General features: G+C 35.9%; 1 protein-coding gene across 12 annotated transcripts in view; it reads left to right on the forward strand.

Annotated features, from left to right (window-relative positions):
- LOC137398039 (rho guanine nucleotide exchange factor 11-like) overlaps nt 1-12,053 on the forward strand; it is a 98,805-nt gene that overhangs the window by 28,398 nt on the left and 58,354 nt on the right. For all 12 annotated transcript variants that reach the window (XM_068084152.1, XM_068084145.1, XM_068084170.1 and 9 more), the window contains 3 exons: nt 1,136-1,240; nt 1,521-1,570; nt 9,233-9,290. In XM_068084152.1, coding sequence (XP_067940253.1) covers nt 1,136-1,240; nt 1,521-1,570; nt 9,233-9,290 — 213 coding nt within the window. The remainder of the gene's footprint in view (nt 1-1,135; nt 1,241-1,520; nt 1,571-9,232; nt 9,291-12,053) is intronic.

A 12,053-nucleotide genomic window follows, 5' to 3' on the forward strand; every position in this document is an offset into this window, starting at 1 on the left:
GCAACCGACATGAGACATTCAGTTGTCTATTGCGTATTCATACTGCCCTGTGAATACTTCGAAGTAAGGAGTTGTCTTTCATTACAAGTACTAGCTCAAGGATGTTTACCGTGTTATAATAAAACCTTTCATCTTATCCGTCTATCATTGCAACATTTTATACAACAGCTTTAAAGTTTTTGACGTAAACAGCAAACCATTTCCAATTATCTTGTTTGTTGTTACGCTATTAGCATAGACGTGACTGTAGAGAACGCGTCTCACATCTAACTCTTGGTCAGGGAATCGACTTACGGGACAAACTTTGATTTGCGAACATAAAAGTTATTGTCGACATTAAAGTTATTGTATACTCTCTAAAGTTATAATGGATTTACTCAGCCATATACCAGGTCACTGGTATTTTTCTTTGTTACATAGTATAACTAATTGGGAAATTTGTGTTTGAATTCAGTTGAATTTATTGGAATCTTGGTTTGCACAAGCATTTGTAAAAGTTATACAACAGCTGTAAAAGATGATGCTGCAAGTTACTAGGTATGAATTGAAGAATTTTCAGCCCAAGCTAGATAGAGCAGACAACTCATTGTCGTATTTTGCTGTAGATCCTTAGACTTACATGAGCGCTTGTCTGAAACGTACGCTTTGATAATCGTTCAGTTTGAGTAACTGATAGACTATGTTTCCATGATGCGATTTATCCGCGAGCTCGCGTCGTCCGCAAGATAGAAACGGGCAAATATCTGCAAGTCAAGTGAGTTTTATTACTCGCAAATTTTTATCGACTGTTTCATGTTTGCGAAAGATGGAAGCGGCACTTGCTTTGGATGCGCAAGAAAATGCCGCGCTTGCTATTCAATTTCAAAAATTTCCAAACTTTAATCATTCTTATTTTGATTTGAGCGGTTCCGAATGCACAGCTATGACCTGTTGCATAGAAATCTTTATCTATTTAAGAAGCGTTCACGTTAATCCACCACATGTGAATGTCCATTGGAATACTTATCACGCAGTAACTGAACATACGCACAACTCCAAATATGCATCATCCGTGTCATTGAAACATAGCGATAAGCGGGTCAATTTATTTATTATTATTGATATGTGTTTGATTATGCGTATAATTGTCTTTTAGCGCAAGGCTTGATACAGCTATGTGTGATCGTGACAAAAGATGAGTCAGGTTATGGTCTGACTGTAAGTGGAGACAAACCTGTCCACGTGCAAGTCGTAAAAGAAAGTGAGTACATCGACGATCAGCTTCTCTAGTTTCCTCTTCTGATTGTATTTATAGCTTTTATTGTTTATTTTGGTTGTGCTGATTATAGCTGCAGTTGTACATGAACCCCCTGTGTGAAAGGGAAGACAAATTCAAAAATTGTTATCTTGGAATCTCAATCTGGTCATTAAGTTGAATTTGTACAAAACCACGTTGTTCTACCTACATGTATTTGTATAAAGTTACTTTATAAGTTGTATTCTAATTTATATTTTATTATTGTTTGCATTATAAATTACAGATGGAGCATCTGCTAGGGCTGGCGTTAGAACTGGAGATAGAATTTACAAGGTGAGTTATGCGGTAGCTACCATTATCAGGCTCTAGTGGTAATCTTCTGCAGGCCAAACGGCCCGTTTTAGTTGCTGGAAGTGCGTTTTGCGCTTGAATAGTGATTAGTTACCATAATTTAAGTAAGTTTAACCCTACAGAAAGGAACATTTCTGTATAATATCACAAGTTCACCAGGTCGCTGACAGCCTCTATTATGCATGTCTTCACCGGATGGCTCATCTCACTGAACAACCTTTTAACACTCTCATGGGAATAGTGACTCATTTTTTATGTGCTTCCATTTTTCACATAATAGTGATATTACTATTTATATAAATAATAATACTTTAGAAATGTCAACATTTAGATAATAATAGCTTTTTAACATATATTGATCTCAAATAATTCATTGTGTATATGTTCGTCAAACTTGACTATCCACCAATTGAAAGAATTGTAATTTGTTGATTACGATAGCTGCTCCATAAAGCTTTAGCATTTGTTGTAACGCTAACCCTCGTTCCACTGAAACACAAGCGGTTGTTAGTGGATATACGATGTTATATGTTGTGCACTAACAATATTCGACCAGCCAAAATGATTTGTAGAACTCTAGCCAAAAAATTTGGGTGCATCCGTATGTTTTATTAGCATCTGAATAAAGGATCAAAGGGTTAGTGGAATTACTGTCCATCAGTGCGTGTGCCAAATTCACAAATATTTACTTTTTGAAAATGAAAACATTTCACAAGTTTTATTTAATTGTTGCTATATTAGATGAAAAAGTAGGAAAGTTGGTTGAGGACTGATTTGAATGCAGAAGAAGGCCATCAGTAGTGGACTATAATTTGTAGAGCACAAGCTATATTTTATTCCTGAAACTGTGTAGTCTAGTACTGGTGGGAATGCTACTACCTGTAATCATAGTAGTAACACTGGCTAAAGGCATAAGATGTTTGCTGTGGCTGACAGGAACATTTTTGTAAAAGCTTTTTGTTGTTAATCTGTTTGATTATCTTAATTAATGGAAATGCAACTTTTAGACGCCATTTAAAAGTTTCTCATTTATTATCGGAATATTCACAACATTTCCTAAGATATCACAATTCAGGTCATGTTCTGTTAGGAAATTAATTGAGTAACTTATACAGGGAAAGAGTTTTTGGGTTATGGTTACCGAGATGGGGATAACCTCCCTCTACAGAGTTTCATACCTTTTTTAAATATATCACCAAAACATATATGCTTTTAGTATCTTACTTGGATTAAAAATCATTTTACAGAACAATTTAGCTTTTTAATGTTTTGGTTGGTTGCAGCGAAATCTATATACGTATGATAAGCCCTTCCCATTTGATGCTCCTTGTGTTTCTATACCCAATCCTAAAGGAGTACGTGCGCAAGATAAAATGGGTCGCGATCACAGAAACCATGGTTAAGTCGCAAATCACAAAGTTGAGTTATCCGTCTTAAAAGTTGCACTAACGGAATTTATAATTTTGGTAACCATTTTTGTAACACGTGCAACTGGACCAATCATAGAGTGATATTTCTGAATCTGATATCAGTTTAGCCAATAGAAGTTTTTAATCATCGGAAAAACCCCCTTAAAGCCGTTGCTATGCTAAACAGGAAGTACCGACAAATGGCGTCCGATAAAAGTAATAGTTTCTTTTTTGCCGATTTTAAAGATATTTTTGTCATTTTGGACACTTATAATGAGTAATTTGGTATTCCAACTGATATCAAAAGCAGTGAAAATAAAGGGAATGGCGATGATATTTTCCTAACGATTCTTATAAGATTATTACAATATTTAATTATCAGAATAATTATTTGATTTTATAAAATTATTATAAGATTTAATTATAAGAATAATCATTCGAATTTACAAAATCGAAGTATATAGTGACTGATGGTGTGCAATATGTTACTGTTATTATTTTTCTAAAGATTTGGTTGATGATACTACGGCTGTGCCCAATATCGTGGTACTGCCAAGCCGTTTTTGATATCTGCAAAATTCAGTAATACATTTTATTATATATATACAGCTATTTCTATGACAACCAGCTAAAATCTGTTTAGATTTTTAAATTCAGCATAATTTTTTGATATAAATACAGAAATCTAGATAAATATCACAACTTCTTGATATTGGTTGCTATGACATTTTGAAATGTAAACAAAATTGTGCATTGGTTTTTGTTTCTCAAACTTTAACACCAGTTTTCTCAGAACTATGTTTTTGCAATAATGGTGAACATGCATTCAGTTTATTGACCATAAAATCTGCTGTAATTAAACTAGAATCAAAATCTTTTTTGCAAAATAACTGTGAGAGTTTTCTCCTTCTGCTAATGTAGATAACTCCAAATCTCTTACACCCGACTCAACCATGGTTTCTGAGATCATGATCCAAATACAGTCAAACATGGATAACTCGTCCACGGATAGCTCGAAAAAATGGTTAATTCGAACATTTCCTTTGGTCCGTTCCCACGTAATGATAAATTGCTATAGATAACTCGAATTCAACACTGTTAATTCGAACTGTTTTTTTGCCCAACAGCTACCGAAACGGTTGTTTTCGCTTTAGAAAATCACTTTATTCAAAGCCATAGAGGTAAACTTCATCTTTTCGTAATTCATAAGCGTCGTTATTACCACCATCGGCAAAATATTTTTGTCAACGACTTTTCTAAAAGTTTGGTGAAATTTGATTTATACAGCGATACGATGAATAGCACGGGCTAGCCGGGTCACGCGCGCAAGAATTTTCGCCACGCACATACAAAACAAAAATCGCATGTTGTTTTGTATGTGCGTGGCGAAAATCCTTGAGTGCGTGACTCGGCTAACCCGTGATGAATAGTTTTCCGACGTTGATTCCGTGTTGAATCAACGTCGGAATGTTGAATGTTTAAAACGTCTTAAAAAATGTTGTAATTAAACGTATACGTTGTCTGAGCTACAAAAAACTATTCATCGTTTGACCTAAACACAGAATACGTGTGTACATTCAATAAGTATCTATTAAAAAAGCGTGAGTGATATAGAATGTACCGTAAAACCTCGTAAAACTTCTAATTGAACTGCCTCGGAGTGTTGCTCTTAACGAATCCCAGGTAAAGTAAAGTAATCTGCATAAACTTCAAGAAAAAACGGCAAAATTGATGGTGGGTAAAACCCCAAAAGAAAAAAATGTCTTTTTTTTGAGCATTTCAACAACGATCAAGTTTTGCCAATGTCAATCTGAAAAACGTCCTGGCAATAACATCACCTCAAACAACAAACCAATCTCAAGTGATAGAAAAATCTCTATACTTTTTCATGAAAACGTTTTAAACTTTACATTAGAAGCATTTAATTTGAAACAAGCCATTTGTGCTTTTGATTTATATTATAGTTTGTATATGTACATGTATCTACTAATAAATAAGTAAATATATGGACTTGTGACAGTGCTCTGATAACTTGAATGCTCTGATAATTCGAACACTTTTGCTCGGTCCCTTGAAGTTCGAGTTATCCATGTTTGACTGTATTCTAAAAATATCTTTAGTGGAAGGAGGTATGCTGTAAGCATTTGTTTAGTCTTGTGCGTATCTATAAACTTGGAGTTATTCTCTCATGTCACTTTCATTGAAGCGTGACAGACTTAGTAACTGCTCTATGAAGGTCCCAAACAACTCCGCTAAAGTATTTTTAGCATGTAGTGAATGTGTTGGTAGTAACGCAAGCATTCGGTTAACTTAGCCTAAAACATTGAAATGTCTGTACAGTGCATCACCTCCATGCGACATTAATTCGTTCCGATGTTGGCATTGTAAGGCGAAAATGTTGTATAGAGGGGTATAGAAACCTATAGTAGTTATCTAACGCGAACACCCTTTGGTGAACAACATCAAAATTTTATATGCGTACTGTACATGTATATTAAAAGTTAGTAACAAAATACGTAGTATATTAACCTTAGTAACTAGTTACTTATTAGAGTTACTAGGTTAAATTATAGTTAACCTAGTAACTTTAATTTCGTTGCAACGGTATTCATTTTCTTACTTGCTCCTTTAATTTAGGACCCATGGCTAACGACTTAAATTTATGTGTAGTTATATAGTTATATATGTATAATGAATTAAAGTTCATAGTAAATATTCTATTAAGCGCTAAAATGCACAGAAAACTTTCATGTTCGCTTACTATTCATTAATTTTGGTTTCACTCACACAATATCAAGCATTTACGATATTTGAAAAATGCTGAATTGAGAGGGAGATCAAGCGTTGTATCTCTTTCATGCTTTGTGGGAATTATTTCGGCGAATAGCATATTGGCCTTTTCGTTATTCCAACATATGCAGGACACCGACCGGCAAATTTGAATTTCGAGAGAAATTTTTGTTGATATCGTATGGCAGTGGTGAAAAAACATTGTGTCCCATATCGTAAGGTAAAAAAACCGTATAACAGAGACATCGTTATCCGGGGGTGCACTGTATAGATTTTGGTACACTGTATAGATTTTGGTACACAGCTTTCAATGATGGATGACCATGCATGCGCTTAGCTATTGAAATTTTTCTGAAACAGGGATCAGTGTACAATTGGAATCAAAAAACCTTCTGCATCTCCGAATTTGAAAGCGATCTTACTGTCTGCATATTTGCTCTTCTTTCCAACTCAATGCAATTGTTCATGAACATGCCTGCAATATAAGAACTGAAACAGAACTTTGCAGACTTGAATATTGCTCGTTCATACTGTATACAAATATTAGTGACGACGCAAACAGTTTCCTGTGCTTTCTTGGTGACTGAAAAAAACAACTTGCCATCTGAATCACCTAATTGAGGATAAAAACCACAAATCAGATATTGCAGATAGTACATTTGTCTGATCAGTTCAACAGCTCTCTTGTTCATATGTCGATCTAGCGAGTTGAATGACAACATATGTATTTATTTAGTGCAAAAATGCTGTTTATATTATTAGTAAAGCGTGTTCTGTACTAGTGATGCATCTAGAAAATGTGATGTACTCTGGAGAGAAGAAATCTACAATCAAGTCAAACTCTGTTTCCTGTTTGTCGCTGATATTTCACAATGTTATTGTGGTCTAAAATTAAATTTACACATTTTATTTTGCTAATATCTTGTTATTGTCCGCGTATCTGCCGGACTTTCAGAAAGTTACTCCTCGGCGATGCAATCTAAGGGGTCTTGTTCATAATTCTGCTCTTTTTGGGTTGACTCAATTGAAAGTGTATGTATATTCGGGAGTTGTCTACTTGTTTAAAAACTATCAGTCTGTTCAGTAAGTTGAGCGCTAGCTAAGTATTTGGAAGTTGTCTTGCTTCAAGAGAATATTTGCTTGCATAACACAATGGTTTCAAGCAAACGGGTGTTATTCTTTAACGTTGGTTGTGCAAAGCACTCAAACCATAGCTGCTACGTACAACTGTCATCAGTTTTATACTAGGCAAATCTGACACGCTGATTCCCATTTTGTACTCAAAATAAAGATTGGTCCACTATCTTTCAAAATCATGAAGGCTTTTTTACAGCATTTCAATATCGGTCTCGAAAACAACGCGATCGGCACAACAAGCTCCGCCCATGAATATGTGACGTATACTAGCTTTTTAGCAACGTAAGTTGGGGATGTTTAGTCTGATTTAGAATAATAGAGATGGGTGTCTTAAAACCCATTATTATCTAAATTCAGCCTTCAAAATAATCTGTCTTTTATGAAAGGTAGATGAACTATTTGAAATTGATCGTAGCTTGTTACAGAATGTTTAATAGGCTGAGCGGCGAGAGAAATTAGCTAAAAAAAGCGTGGTTTCATCCCAAGCTAGCATTGTTATCGCGCTTTGTTGAGCTCATTTTTCTCGGCGTTCCGACTATTAAACATCATGTAATAAGCTACAAGAAATTTGAAATAGTTTATCTACCTTTCATAAAAGACAGATTATTTTGAAGGCTGAATTTAAATAATAATGGGTTTTAACCCTTTCGTAAGTGATGCGACATTAATGTCCCTCGGAGTTTTGAGCAAAGAGACATTTATGTCGTTTGGGAAATCCCGAAAGCCGTTATTCGTCAGTCATTTTGTTATTCGCTATTTTTGTTTAGCGCTTCAAATATTCTTTTTGCTTTATAATACTAAACATAACACTATTGTGTTCGCTATAATGGTCAGTCAAGAACAAAGTTCTTATGGTCACTACGGCGATCAACTACCACCAAAACATCTTCTATAGCAAACCGCTACTACGCCTAAAACTACTATCGAAGCGAAACAACGGCAAGTCAAACGAAACGACCGCGTCAAAAAATTGCTACTAGAACCAACTACGAGGAATATATTGCTGAATATGTGGTTGAAACTGATGAATCTTGTTCTAGTGGAAGCGATATTGATACCAATGATTTCGATATAGAGTCAGAAACCGGTAGCGATAGTGATGAATCTGAACGTGCCGACGGTCATGATCCACGACGACGGTGGGGTTATGCAAAGGTGACTGCTTCAAGAAATATTAAATGTAGTGACTTCTATGTGTGTGAGTTACATGTATTTTAAATTTCATGTAGTTATCCCTGTAAATATAAAAGTTATGACGTTTTATGTATCCCTATGTACACATTGCTAGTTGTTTTGCAAATATATTCACTCTGTACACAAAGGTTTGATTAATTAATATACTTGCGAAAGGGTTAAGACACCCATCTCTATCATTCTAAATCGGACTAAACATTCCCAACTTCCGTTGCTAAAAATCTAGTATGCGTCACATATTTATGGGCGGAGCTTGTTGTACCGATTGTGTTGTTTTTGAGACCGATATTGAAACGCTGTAAAAAAGCCTTAATGACTTTTAAAGTTAGCAGACCAATCTTTATTTTGAGTACAAAATCGAAATCAGCGTGTCTGATTTACCTAAAAAGACGATAAAAGTTGTACGTGGCAGTCATAGTTTAATGACAGTGAACAAGATTTTAAAATACAGTTGGTAGTTAGCGGAACTTACTGTTGTCAATGACATAGTATCACTCAACTCTAAAGCTCTATAGTAGTTATGTAATCAGTGGTAGCTTTTCAGCATGGCTTATCATTAGGTAGTCTCTACTAGGTATCAGTTTCTCAAGCCTTTCCATTCCATCTGTCACGAAGATGGAGGAGTGCAGCAAATCAATCATTCATGCTTAAGCATGTTGCACCGCAACAAATGCTGTAACCTCCAAAACGACTCTAGTAGACTAGTATATAGTGTTTTAGCAAGTGTTCCGTAATAAAATATTTAACCTAAGAGTTAGCAAACTTTTGACAGTAAATTATGTTTTTAGAATATTTTTTATAATGCATAATTTTTATACAATGCTGTTGAAATATTGCGTTTATCAATCTAGTAAACTTTAGTGGCATATTTTTTTATTTTTAATCTCTGGTTGGCATTATCGCTTTTCATAGCGCAGCCAGCTATTCTGTCAGCATGTTAAGAGAGATCTACAGTTACTCCCACTACTCATAATGGCGATCGATTTAGACTTCCATCTGTGAAAAACTGCTTTATTGTGATGAAATATTTCAGTAAATCTTGTGTAATTAATTTTTTTTGTTTGTTTTTTGTTGAACATGTAAAGGTGTAGTTTTATTGCGTTTTCTATTATAGGTTAACGGCTCTCCTGTGGCTAACTGTGATCATACTGAGGTCGTTAAACTAATTAGAGGTGAGTATGTTTGCCTTGAACTGCTATTCAGTCACGTTGCAGTTTGTCATGGTGCGCTGGTTGAAATCGTACAATTCGTTATTGTATGAGAATTTTTTTCTTTGGTTTATGGCCACTCTTAAGGAATAATTCTTTAGTAAATTGGAAGATGCCTCTATTTAAAGACTACGCCTGCATCTTTGGAATTATTGTTCCTCGCACAGAAACATCTCTCTTCAATTTGCCATGTTTTTTAAATTTTGCTTGTAGACCTGCTACTGTTTGGTGTAAGGGTTTTGCCGGCTCATTTTACTCATGGATGGGTTGTAAATTTTGTTCTCTGAATTACGTTAACATTTTGGGTGCTGTGAAGATTTTTGGCATTGTTGATGGTGGCCGGAATGTAGCTGGCGAAACGAAAATTTTTAGCCTATGAAGCAAGCTTTTTAGTCTACCTTTTTTAACATTGCCTAATCAGATTTAATTCACTATTTATAACACTGCACTTGGCTTAAAACAGTTGATACTATCTTCTGTCAGTAGATGGTAATTTTGTTTGTTTAGGTTTCTGTTCACCGTCTGTGTACTTTGCTCTGTGCACCAGACAATGCCTTCGCTTAGCTGCTGCTCCTTATTTTCATAGGCCATTTTATTTTAAACTCACATCCTCCCTGACGATTCCATTGTCAATGTGAAAGTAATTAACCGAATCTCATCTCTTGACTCGACGTATCAGGTGTCCTTATCGAGTTTGCCAAGATCAACAATTGCAACTTTAGAAGGCATGATACTCAGCGTAATAAGTACTTGTGTTATCCGGGCCCGCCAGAGCCACTCACAGGAATTGGATCACGCAGTCAGTTTCTCGCCTAGTCTACCAGATTGCACTTTGTATTACAGTTCTTCATGCAGCTATTACCGGTGCTCTAAGCAGCAACTACATCATTTTACGCGTTGATACCGTGCGTTGACACAGTGCGTTGACACAGTGCGAAGACACAGTGCGCTGACACAGTGCGCTGACACAGTGCGAAGACACAGTGCGCTGACACAGTGCGAAGACACAGTGCGCTGACACAGTGCGAAGACACAGTGCGCTGACACAGTGCAACAAGTTTGCTGAAGTCTTTTCCTGCTTCATCTTATCAGTCGAGAGCTCTCAACTAAACAAATCCGTTACGTGCGCATGTGACGGACTAGCTGATAAGATTCATTTTGACTGTTCTCACACTCATGGACGATTCGATCCGCGTGTTGACCAAACACACAGTATATGCTCGTTCCTGCTCAATTCCCAAATCATTCGCTTGATCCGTATGACTTTGGAAAGACACAAACACTCGCATTCTGCAGGCATGGAATAATTTGAGATCGCTAGGAGTAGATTGAGTCCAGCATTGCGTCAGTCTTCACAATCGCCAAAGGAAAGCAGCTGTTCAAGAGCAAAGATCACCCTTTAACTCACTTAGCATCTCACTCGTCATGCAGTGCAATGCGTAATGAGTTTGAGAAAAAAGTTCTCTCGACGAGGGAGTCTGCCCGCAGAGACTTTTTCTTGCGCTGATCTCGCTGCCATTGGAGAAAGCTACAGTGTCAGCAGCGAGAATGTTCTGGATTATGTTACAACAAAGTCAGCACCTGTTGAGAAGCGGAGAACATCAAAGTTTTTTCGTACGTAGCTGAAGAAGCATTGTAGGTTACAATGAAATATCATGGTACATATATTGATGTTGTCTGATGTTGATCTGAGTGGTCAGTTGACTACTTTCATTCAATCCTTTTTGCTTTGGACTGTATTTCCGTCGTGGATCGATACCATTCTCATTAATAATTAAGCCCTCGTATAAATTTGCTGTTTGTCGGTAGATTATATTGAATGAAGCCATTCAACGATTCAAAATTATGTTAGAAACTCTGGCTTTCCATGCTGCTAGAAATGTGTCAACATGAATGTTTAGTAGTAATATAAATGTTTTTGTTAAACATAACTTAACTTACAATTACTTAAACCATAACTGCCACGAACAACTTTTATCGTATTTACTAGATAAATCAGACACGCTAATTCCCATTTTGTACTCAAAATAAAGATTAGTCCACTAACCTTCAAAGTCATTTAGGCTTTTTGAAAGCGTTTCAATATCCGTTTTGAAAACAACACCATCGGCATTACAAGCTCCGCCCATAAATATGTGACGAAACCTAGCTTTTTCAGGAACAGAAGTTAGGAATGTTTAGTCTGATTTAGAATAATAGAGATGGGTGTCTTAAAACCCATTATTATCTAAATCCAGCCTGTAAAATAATTTCAGTTTTCTTCGAAAGGTATATAAACTATTTAAAATTGCTCGTAGCTTGTTACATGACATTTAAATGAGCTGGACGCCGAGAGAAATGAGCTCAAAAAGCGCGGTTTTATCACAAGCTAGCGTTGTTATCGCGTTTTTTTAAATATGCAATGTTAAATAGCTCATCTACCGTTCAGAAAAGACTGATATTATTTTTAAGGCTAAATTTAGATATTAATGGATTTTAAAACACTCATCTCTATTATTCTAAATCGGTCTAAACATCCCTACGTAACTTCTGTTCCTAAAAAGCTAGGTTACGTCACGTATTTATGGGCGGAGCTTGTTATGCCGATCATGTTGTTTTCGGGACCAATATTAAAACGCTGTAAAAAAGCCTTCATTACTCTGAAAGTTAGTGGACTAATCCTTATTTTGAGTACAAAATTGGAATCAGCGTGTCTGATTTCGATGTCGATTTCTGATGTTGATCAAA

Source organism: Watersipora subatra, chromosome 1 (assembly GCF_963576615.1).
Source record: "Watersipora subatra chromosome 1, tzWatSuba1.1, whole genome shotgun sequence".
NCBI classification, from domain to species: Eukaryota; Metazoa; Bryozoa; class Gymnolaemata; order Cheilostomatida; family Watersiporidae; genus Watersipora; species Watersipora subatra.